Genomic DNA, 11,125 nt, shown 5'->3' on the forward strand with positions numbered 1-11,125 from the left:
CCCTGCTCTCCATTAATGCTGACTTCGTGAAGGAACACCTTGGAAAGCTGGATACCTTCAAGTCAGCCGGCTCTGAGAATCTACACCCCAGGGTACTCAAGGAGCTGGTGAACATCATAGCCCAGCCTCTGGCACGGATCTTTGAAAACTCCTGGCACTCTGCTGTAGTGCCTGAAGACTGGAAGAAGGCCAGTGTGGGGCCTATCTTCAAGAAAGGGAGGAAACTGGATCCAGCTAACTATAGGCCCATTACCCTGACTTCTATCTCAGGGGAGATCTTAGAAAAGTTTATTAAAGAAGCCATCCTTAATGGACTGGCTGACGCCAACATGCTAAGGGATAGCCAGCACAGGTTTGTTGCGGATAGGTCTTGCTTGACCAATCTCATTTCCTTCTATGACCAGGTGACCTATCACCTGGACAAGGGAGATGAAATTGATGTCTTATCTTGACTTCAAAAAAGCCTTCGATCTGGTATCCCATGATCATCTCTTGGCGAAACTGGCCAATTTTTTGTGGCATTGGGTCCACCATGATCTGCTGGCTGGGAAATTGGGTCTGTGGTCAGACCCAGAGGGTAGAAGTTGATGGCAGTCTCTCATCATGGTGCCCTGTGACCAGTGGGGTCCCCCAAGGCTCTGTCTTTGGACCCATATTGTTCAACATCTTCATTAATGATGTGGACATTGGAGTCAGAAGCGGACTGACCAAGTTCGATGATGACACCAAACTTTGGGGCAAAACATCCACACCAGAAGACAGGCGGGTGATCTAGGCTGACCTGGACAGGCTCAGGAAATGGGCAGATGAGAACCTGATGGTGTTTAACACCGAAAAATGCAAGGTTCTCCACCTTGGGAGGAAAAACCTGCAGCATCCGTACAGGCTCGGCAGTGCTATGCCGGCTAGCACTACGGAAGAAAAAGACTTAGGGGTCATCATTGACCACAAGATGAACATGAACCAGCAATGTGATGCTGAGGCTAGTAAAGTGACCAAAATGCTGGCTTGCATCCATAGATACTTCTCAAGCAAATCCCAGGACGTCATTCTCCCCTTGTACTCGGCCTTGGTGAGGCCGCAGGTGGAGTACTGCGCCCAGTTTTGGGCTCCACAATTCAAAAAAGGGTGTGGAGAAGCTTAAGAGAGTCCAGAGAAGAGCCACGTGCATGATCAGAGGTTAGGAAAACAGACCTTACGAGGACAGGCTGAGAGCCATGGGGCTCTTTAGCCTGGAAAAGCGCAGGCTCAGGGGGGATCTGATGGCCACCTATAAGTTTATCGGGGTGACCACCAGGATCGGCAAACGTTTGTTCACCAGAGCGCCCCAAGGGATGACGAGGTCCAACGTTCATAAACTACTACAAGACCGTTTCAGGCTGGACATAAGAGAGAATTTCTTTACTGTCCAAGCCCCCAAGGTCTGGAACAGCCTGCCAATCGGAGGTGGTCCAAGCACCTACTTTGAACACCTTCAAGAGCTAATTGGATGCTTATTTTGGGATCCTATGACCCCAGCTGACTTCCTGCCCTTTGGGCGGGGGGCTGGATTCGATGATCTTCCGAGGTCCCTTCCAGCCCTAATGTCTATGAAATCTGTGAACCCCCTGCCTGAGGCAGGATCCTCCCTATCTAAACCATCCTGTACAAATCTATTATCTAACACCTAATAAAGCTGCATGGTCAACCCTGACACAACACAAGATGTAACACCATAATCTGCCACAGGTAAAGAAGGTGGATGGTGACTGCCAGCTTCCTGCTGCTGTAAAGTTTGTTAATATGTGCTCAAGAGATCCCAGGAAGAGGGCCCTGCACCCTCTCACAGAGGAAGGCAAAACCCCCCACAGTTCATACCAGTCTGACCATGGGGTAGAATTCCTTCCTGATCCCAAGTATGGCCATAAGTTTGACCCTGAGTGGGACAAGGCCCTCTAGGTAGGAACCTCTAGGTTTGTCCCAGCAGAAACATTGATCCCAATCAAAATCTGCGGCATCCAATGCAGCCAACACTTAGTGACTCTACGGAAAACTTAAAGATGAATGAACAACCCCCTCCCCCTCCCCCCCCCTTGACAACATGTAGCAGGAGGGGTTGGGGGAATTTCTTGACAGCCCCACAGAGTAATCGGCAAAGCCCAAGAGCATGGGAGATGCCTGTAGTGAAACATAGACATAGTTCTGCCTAGATCATGCCCACACAGTGGCTCTCCAACTACTTATTGAACATCTCCAGTGTTATGGAGAGTTTACAAGGTCCCTAGAGTAGGTCTATTGTGATATCTTACTGTTTTAACAATGAAGAAGCTTTTCCTGATATCCAGTCTAAACCTGCTTTGCTTCAACTTCAAGCCATTGGTCCATGTCCTACTCTGCAGCAAGAGAGAAAAAGTGTTTTCCTTCTTTATGGCAGCCCTTCAGGTACTGGAGAATTCCTGTAATGTCCCCTCTTCAGAACCTCTTCTGCAATTGAACATGCTTAGCCTCTCCTTGTATGTGACTTGTATTTCAAGTGCTTTGCTTTTTTTTTGGCTGTCTACTTCTGGACCCTCTCTGTTTCCTGTATGTCCTTTTTAAAGTGTGGAGCCCAAAACTCTACATGGTACTCGAGATGAAGCCTAACTAGTGCTGAGTAGAGAGGCACTATCACCTCCTTCATTTTGCATCTAATACTTCTGTTGATATATCCCAAACATGCATTTGTCTTTTGTGCAGCTCCATCACACTGCAGACTCGTATTGAGCCTGTGATTTACCAAGACTTTCAGGTGCTTCTCTGTAGTGCTGCCATCTAGCCAGGTGTTGCCCATTTTGTATTTGATTGTTGTTCCCAAAGGTAGCACCTTGCATTTGTCAGCATTGAACTTCATCCTGTTAGCTCCTGCCCAGCTTTTCAGTCTGTTGAGATCTTTCCAAATTGTGCTTCTATCCTCTGATGTGTTCACAGTCCTCATTCTCCCTATATATTTAAAAAAAGACTTTTTATTTTCTTTGATCCTTGATGCTAGCCCTAGCACAGTATCTGCCTCAAGAAGCTTGCTCAAGAAGCTTTCTATTTCAGTATTGAAATCGTTAATAGACAAGTTGAACAGCGCTGGGCCCTGGACAGATCCCTGTTTCACTCCACTTGAAACCTCTTGGCCTTCTGATGTGGTCCATTTATAATTATTCTTTGCTTGTGGCTGGTGAACCAGTTGTCTCCCTGCCTTATGAGAGTTTTGTCTAGCCCATGTTTCTCCAATTTGTTTATGAGAAGGTCGTACAGGACCTTGCCAAAAACCTTGTTGAAGTCCAAATACACTATGTCCATAGCACTTCCTTCATCCACCCAAGTAGTTATTTGGTCAAAGGAGACAGAGTTTGTTTGGCATGATTTGTTCTTAGTAAATCTATGCTGGTTCCCTGTGATAAGCCTTTCCTCCCACAGCAGCTTGCAAATAGCCTCACCTCAATACCTGGGAAGTTACTGGAGTAGGTCCTAAGGCTAATTAGTTTGTAGTTCTCTGGGTTCTCCTTTTTTCCTTTTTTAAAGAGGGGCACTAAGTTGACTCTTTACTAGTCCTCTGGTACCTCTCCTGTGTTCCATGATTTCATGAATATCATTGCCAAGGGATCAAAGACCTCCTCTGCCAGTTCCTTCAGTACTGTGGGATGAAGTTCATCAAGACCTGCTGGCTTGAATTAATTCAGACCCATCAGAAGATCTCTGACTGTTTCTCGTTATTTCTTCCCTTAGCTTGTCCCCTTCCTTACCTAAATATTTTTTTATTAGGTGCAGCTTAATTTTTTTGTGAAGACAAAGGAAAAGTAGCTGTTGAGTAGCTCTGTCTTCTTTGAATTTTGTGTTAAAAGTTCCTCCTAGCTGGTTAACAGTGGACCTGCTGCTCCTTGGTCTCCTTTTTCTGGTCGCCATACTTATAAAACCTCCTCTTGTCTTAAGAACCTCTTTTTGTTGTTCAAGCTGGATTTTCCTTTTAGCAAGTCTTTTAGGCTTGATCTAGATTCAAATTTGTCTAATTGCAGGGCTGTTCCAACTTCCATGTAGCCAGGAGGCACCTGTTGGGAGCTGCATGCCTCAACAAAGTGAGCCACTGCTTTTCCAGGCTGCAAACCCTTATTCCCCTGTCCATGCACCTGCAGCGTCTCAGTTTCCCCCACTTCTGCACTGTACATCCATGTCCCCACACTTCTACACTGTGTAGATGCCTGACTGCTGGGCTTCATGCCTGTGACCCTCCCACCCCTTGTTGTACTGTGTGTCCTAGGCTCACCACAATTCTCCATGTTGCAGCAATGCCTTGCCCCGATTGTTCAGCAATGTAGGGAGCAGCGACTCGCCAGGATCCTGGGGGCCGCTGTTTAATTCCTCATAGACTGCCAGTTGTAACAATTAATTACATAGAGCAGGTTGTATTTATGTTTTCCCCCTTTCTTGCAAAAACCTCAGGGTATATAGTTATACTGGCAAGAAAAACTTTTACTAGTACGACTTTGGGAACCAGTTGAAACTACTAGAAAAAGGTTTGTTTGAATGAAGCATCTGTTATACTAGGAAGATTTGCTGGTACTGTAGCGCTAATAATGGTAGCTCTACTGCTACCGTTACTGTACTTGTTTATACTTAACTCTGTCAGTTTAGCTAGCTGTACCAGTAGAATTTTTACTGTAGACAAGGCCTCAGTCAAATGCTGACAAACCTTACTTAGGTTTAATGTTTGATATTACAGCCTTAGGTGGCAAGGCTCCAAGCCTAAGCCTAAATTAGAAATAATTGCAATCTGGTATTTTAAAAAGGTCAAAAGGCAAAATGTAGCCAGTTACTTACAGTATTTGTTCAAAAGAAATGTTTTGACTGTGATTATCCTTGGGAAAAGTAGCTTTGCTGTCCTGTAAGTTGTCATACCCACACTTGCAAAGGACACTAAAAATTATTAATTGTCACATGTATTGTCTTTTTAACAAATAAATGAATATGTTAACAGTTTTTAAATCTTTATTTGAACTTTAACTTTTCCCAAAATTGATAGGAATTTTTAGCTGCATAAGCTATTTCTACTATCCAAAATGTGAGACAATTTGAGAGAACTGAATTCGCAGAATTATTTGTTCATTTTTTTTTCCAAGTTAGTCTGATTTTACTTGCTTTTTCACAAGGTCTTGCTCATCACCTTCAGGGCAGTGTAATAATGCAGAAATAATTATTGTCAATGCATTTAGAAAAATTACATTTTCCTTACCCTTGGAAAAATTACATTTCTGTATTTGATTTCTAGTTCTGTGTCGTAAAAAAACCCAACAGTTGATGATTGGAATGCAAATGATAATGTGAGTTCTGAAAAAGAGGTAGTATGTTCCCTGGGAGGCACAGTAGCTGTTTACAAAGAAGTTGCTAGATAAGCAATATTTTATTTTTAAAAGGGCTTCCAGTAAATATGGCTATTGTGCATGTTTAAAATAAACATGCGTTACTTTTAAACCGATCAATGTTTTCTTTTCTTGTGCCTCATATTATTTCTTTTCCTCTCAAAGCAGGCAGGAAGGAACTCTGTGCCCCCCACAAGCTGTTTCTGTAGGCTTTGCAAATCTTAATTCAGAAAAGCTTTCCCTGCTTCTGCCCTTCATGCTGTAATTTTTTGGTATGACTGTCTTGGCATTTCTTTTTAAAATAATAACATACTGTTAAACCAGTATTAGCACAGCATGCAAAGAAGAATATAAAATGGTTGGAAACATGCAAATGGGTATGCTATTACTAGTCTTATGTCTTACTTGGGTTTTGTTTGGGCAAATAAAAAAAAAATTATCCCAAAACTTTTTAACTGTATTATCTGTGCTTTGGTGAGGCAATGGGTTTTTTGATACTTCTAAGGTTTGTTGAAACACAAGATTGTGATAAGTTGTTTTGCTGAAGTTAGTGGGTCACACTAAAATAGAACACCGAATTTTCATGGTTTCTGTCTCGCTCATAACCATTGGAGCATACAACTGCTGCTAAATCTGGTCCTTTTGTCATTAGTTTTTTTTGTATGCCATTTGCAATATATCTTGCAAATCTGATTTTGATTAATGGCTTTTGATTTTTCTCCAATGAAAAGGTGTAACTTTTAGGCATGTCACCTTGGGCTGTGAACCTTGTAGCTACTAGTGTATTGCCTTGATGAGCAAGGTCCAAAGGACATGTATGACATACAGGAAATATGATTTAATTGGTAATTTTCTTTAATATAAGTCAGTATTAAACCTAGGATCCAGTCTAGTATTAAGAGGCACGTAATGGTGGGGGTGATTTTTTACATGGGTTGTAAAACAGAGTTTCTTACCTTTAGTTACTAAAGATACAGTGGTCTCTACAGTGAGAGTGAGAACTTTTAGTCGCAGTGTTCCAGCTAAATCCCATTGCTGATGATTATAACTACCAACATCCTTTAATTTTAATTGGGGTACAGTATCCATGATGCTGAATTTAGAAAATTATCCTTTCGAAGTCGGATTCTTACCCCTCTATATTCTTATTAAAATTATGCAGGACTCCTTGAGATAAACTTCTATAAATATCAAATAAAGGTATCTTTTGAGGTTCAAGTCTGGAACTGAGTACAAGTACACTGTACATTCTGGCCTTGTATGTTAACTAAATGGAAAGCTCTTTTTTTTCTCCTCTAAAAAAATGCAGATGGCACAGTTAAGCGAATTAGTAACATAACTGAGATGAATTTAAGTAAAAGCAAAACTTGCCTAGGGCAGTGGGTAGCATGTGTTGGGGAGGTAGGAAGAAAGGATCACGGACATGTGTCTCAAAGGAATTTGGAAGAGAGTTCAGATGAGGCTGAGTAACTTTCTTGACAGACCCAAACTTGTGGATTGATATCTCTAACTCCCTTGTGTTGACCCCAAGATATTCTGAGAACCAAGAAATGTTCAAACAGCCAGTCCCACCAAAGTTAAATACTCAAACATAGATGTAGGTAAAATAATGAAATAGTGAAATGATATAAATGACTTACCATACAGATGAGGCATATCAAACAAATGTTTAAAATTGTATAAAGTGCACATTCATTTAAAGAAATAGTAAGTAATAATCTCATTAACATTTAAGAAAATGTAAAATGTCTCAAAGCCCTCAAGTCTAAAAAGCCTCTAACAGGTGAACAGCCTGTTGGGGAAAAGAACTTTTCACTTAAGATTCAAATTAAGTTATAAAAGAGTTTTTATTTTAGTTTCTGTGGATGGGCTATTTAGCAATGAAGAGCAAAGATTTTGAGATGAGCCCAAAATTGTATACTCTGTGGTTTGGCTAAAATATCAAAAAGCTTACTAAATAAGGTAAAATAAAGAAGTGTTTTTAATTGATGTTACTCAAATTAATATTCATACTCCTATTCTTATGCCTTATGCAAACTATATCTTATCTAAAATTAGCCTTGTCTAGCCAGTAAATGTACTTTACACAGACTTTTGCAAGACCTCTAACCTAGCTTTTTGCATTCCATCTTTCCTGAGTTTTGTAAAACAGTTCACACTTTTTGTTCTCCTTTTTCCTTTGCTTCCTCTTACCAAAACTTCGGTCATGTGAAAGCAAACACCATTAAGCAACTTAAGGCCTACTAGAGTTATGACTTATGGACCGTCCCCACCTAGATCATTCATATCTTTTGAGCAGGGTTTGGATTAGATGACCTCCTGAGGTCCCTTTCTACCCTAATTTTCTATGATTCTATGAACGAATGAAAAAGGCAAGATTATACTATAGTCTAGAGTACTGTTTCTCAACTTGTGGGTCACAAGAATATACAAAGGGTCGTGAACAAACTTGAAAAAATGGATCAATAAACTGTAAAAATGGATTCTCCTTTAAAGGAGAAACATTTGGGAAAACATGGCTTTTTGCTTGTAGGCTGGTTAGGGCCCCCCATGTCCCCTACACCTCCTCCTGCTCCCCATACACTGAGGGGCTGTGGCCTGGGGGCACAGAGCAGTGGGTTGGGAGTGAGGGGCACTGGGTCAGGACTGGCCATTGATGTTTACAAATGGGTCCTAGTACAAAAATGGTTGAGAACCACTGATTTAAAGAAAGCAAAGTTTTTTTTTTTTTTAAAAAGATTTTTTTAAATTTAAATTAATGATGGACTTACATTTCCTTTCCATGGTGCAGTTATGTCTAAGCCAGTAACAATAAGTTCTCTTCTTTTGTTTTCTTCTAGTCTTGGCTGCTTATGGTTCAGCAGACAGAGCAACTCAGCCGAATCATGAAGACTCATGCAGAGGACCTTAATTCTGGGCCATTACATAGGCTTACAATGATGATCAAAGATAAGCAGCAAGTAAAGAAGAGCTATGTGGGAGTTCACCAGCAAATTGAGGCAGAGATGTACAAGGTATTTCACTCTTATGTTATGAAGTTTTTAACATAAGTTATTAAAGATTAATATTTATCCCACATAGTTTACTGGCTTTTACATGTAAGCTTTGAGGTGAACAAGCCAGATGCCACTGTGCTGCTTCACCCTGCTGTACACCTTTAAAATAAGTGTGCTGAATTGTGTTCTTATTTCAGTCAATTCCTTCAATTATGTATGCATTACTAGTTGAAAAGCCAGAAAGAACAGAAACTGTCCTTGATTTAATTTGGTAGACAGCTTGGGAAACATTCTTCTTTTAGGAAAAGGTGACTCCACATGACCCCTCTTCCTTCTGTTCCCCTCTAGTCATCTTCAGGTTGGGGCAAAAAAAATCTATTAGTCAAAATTTACGTGTCTACCAGGGATAAATGGAGAAAAAATTGTGGTGAGCCTTCTTAGTTTCTGCAGAATCTAAGTATGTGCTAAAAACAATTTACCCTTTTGAGAGCTGTCCAAATGTGATGCAGCTCTGTCTCCTAAGTCAGTAGACAGATTGCTTGGGGACTGCTTCTGTCACTCAAAGCTTTCCAAAGTTTCAGCTGGAGTGAAAAGTGATTAGTTTTGTCAGTTTAGTTGCAGTTCTTGAGAACAGCATGCGCGGCAGTGAAACAGACAAGAATCAGAATTCTATTCTAGTGCTCTAAGATTGGTTTTGAACAACAGCAAAGACAGATGGATACTGGAGCTCACTGAGGATGAGTGCTAAAAAGCAGGGACTGGAAGAATAGAACTGTGCCCTTTGTATTTGGCAGAAATCTGAGTGGCAGCCTGAACTGAGCAATAAGACCCATGGATTGTGGGATTTGGAAAACATTCTCTAGAGGCGGAACCTGGAGATTGGTTTATTAAGGAAACTATAAATACTTACTTTAACCTCTCCTTCTCATAATTTTCCATTCTATTCTCCTGTCAGAATTTAGCTTTTCCGCAGTTAATCTGGGAGGGAGAAAATAAAGATTTATTTTTTATTTTTTATTTTTTTTTTTACTAAATGGATTACTTTTAAGGCATTTTTTATGCATCCTGAGGAACATCAACCCACAGAGGAGGCTGGGGCTCATGGTTCTTCCCTTCTAGTTTAAATAGGCTACAAGTGATGCTTGTTAGTTAGTTAGTTAGTTAGTTAATTAATTAATTAATTAATTAATTTTTAAAGCAAGACTAGTGTTTGGGCAGAATTTCTTCCAAAGGAAAAAGTGGTACTTCTGTATAATAGTTAACTTTAGGTCCTTCACATCAAGGTTTAACTGAAAGCAAGATAATTTTCTATGAAATCCTGTACCCCACAAGAATTTACCTCCAGTCAGCCAGACTTGCATCTGTTGTTAGAATAGTCCAGAGGAGACACTAAAGAGAACAGCAGCTCTTATATAGGCTTGACTCCTGTATCGGACCAAACCCCCACATTTTCAGAATTTTCCATCACAAAAATGTTGCTTTCATTAGGAAACTTCAGGTGTCTTCTAGGATCCCTAGCTCCAAGAGAGAACTACAAAACAGATTGTCTAAAGGAAGTTACTCCTGGAATTGTAGGATTTCCCAGGCCTAGGACAGGAGTCCAGATGGAGTTTCATTGGACCTTAACTTACGTTTTCAGGAAGTTTGTACATAATTGTTTGGACTTAGTAAGGCAATTGTTTTCCAACAACAAAAATATTCTAAGCACCTGTAGAACAACCGGAAGCCAAATATTTTTCTTCTCAGTTTGTTTAGCTGATCTATTTAGACAAGTAAAGATTCACGGAAAAACTGTTGCAAATTGTAATAGTGGAAAAGTCCAGGAGAGTATGTTGGGTCAGGATACAAAACACCTGAGCAGACATAATTCCTGGCAAATAGAGTAAGATTTCATTGGCTTGGAATTTCTGAATATCTGACTTTACCTGAATTGCCCTTTCAGGTTTGATTCCTGTTTGCAGAGATTGTGGGAAGTGTAGAATTGTTTTGGCTGGAACTGATATTAAATATGATATCTAGTACAGAGCTGTAGTCTGTTGTATTGCTGGCTTTATCTACTGGAGAGAGCCAGGTCAGGGCATTTCTGTTTCCTAGGAGGTGTTGAAACTAGTATGAGTTTTGCAAGATCTCAATGAGCATATGAAAAGACTAACAGAAAACATTGTGCTGGAGGTACTGGTACTTGTACTTCAGTTGAATAATTCAGCCAAGGAAGAAACTGAAGTACAAAGGCCAAGGGTTAGTGAGGAACTAGTCAGGGAACTTCTGGAGGGACTGGATGTATTCAAATCAGCTGGTCTGGATGATCTCCACCCTAGAGTACTAAGGGAATTAGCTGAGGTCATTGTGGGACCCCTGGCACGGCTTTATGAGCACTCGTGGTGCTCTGGTGTGGTGCCAGAGGACTGGAAGAGGGCCAGTGTGGTTCCCATCTTCAAAAAAGGGAGGAAGGAGGACCCGGGAAACTATAGGCCAGTTAGTCTTACCTCAATCCTGGGAAAGCTTTTTGAGAGAATTATTCTGGCGCATGTCCACGAGGGGCAGCAGGGGAGAGTATGCTTAGGGGCAACCGACATGGGTTAATTAGAGGCAGGTCCTGTGAGACCAACCTGGTTGCCTTCTGTGATCAGATCACCAAATCATTAGATGCAGGGGTAGCAGTGGACGTAGCCTTCCTGGATTTTCAGAAGGCCTTTGACACTGTCTCTCACCCTGTTCTCATTAAGAAACTGAGGGACTGTGGTGTCGACACCCACACAGTCAAAT

General features: G+C 41.1%; 1 protein-coding gene across 3 annotated transcripts in view; it reads left to right on the plus strand.

The window, feature by feature from the left end:
• FER (FER tyrosine kinase) overlaps positions 1 to 11,125 on the plus strand; it is a 437,414-nt gene that overhangs the window by 53,493 nt on the left and 372,796 nt on the right. For all 3 annotated transcript variants that reach the window (XM_019517242.1, XM_019517244.1, XM_019517243.1), the window contains exon 4: positions 8,204 to 8,377. In XM_019517242.1, the coding sequence (XP_019372787.1) occupies positions 8,204 to 8,377 (174 nt within the window). The remainder of the gene's footprint in view (positions 1 to 8,203; positions 8,378 to 11,125) is intronic.

The sequence above is a fragment of the Gavialis gangeticus genome, unplaced genomic scaffold (assembly GCF_001723915.1).
Source record: "Gavialis gangeticus isolate Ggan-Ray unplaced genomic scaffold, GavGan_comp1, whole genome shotgun sequence".
Lineage (NCBI taxonomy): Eukaryota > Metazoa > Chordata > Crocodylia > Gavialidae > Gavialis > Gavialis gangeticus.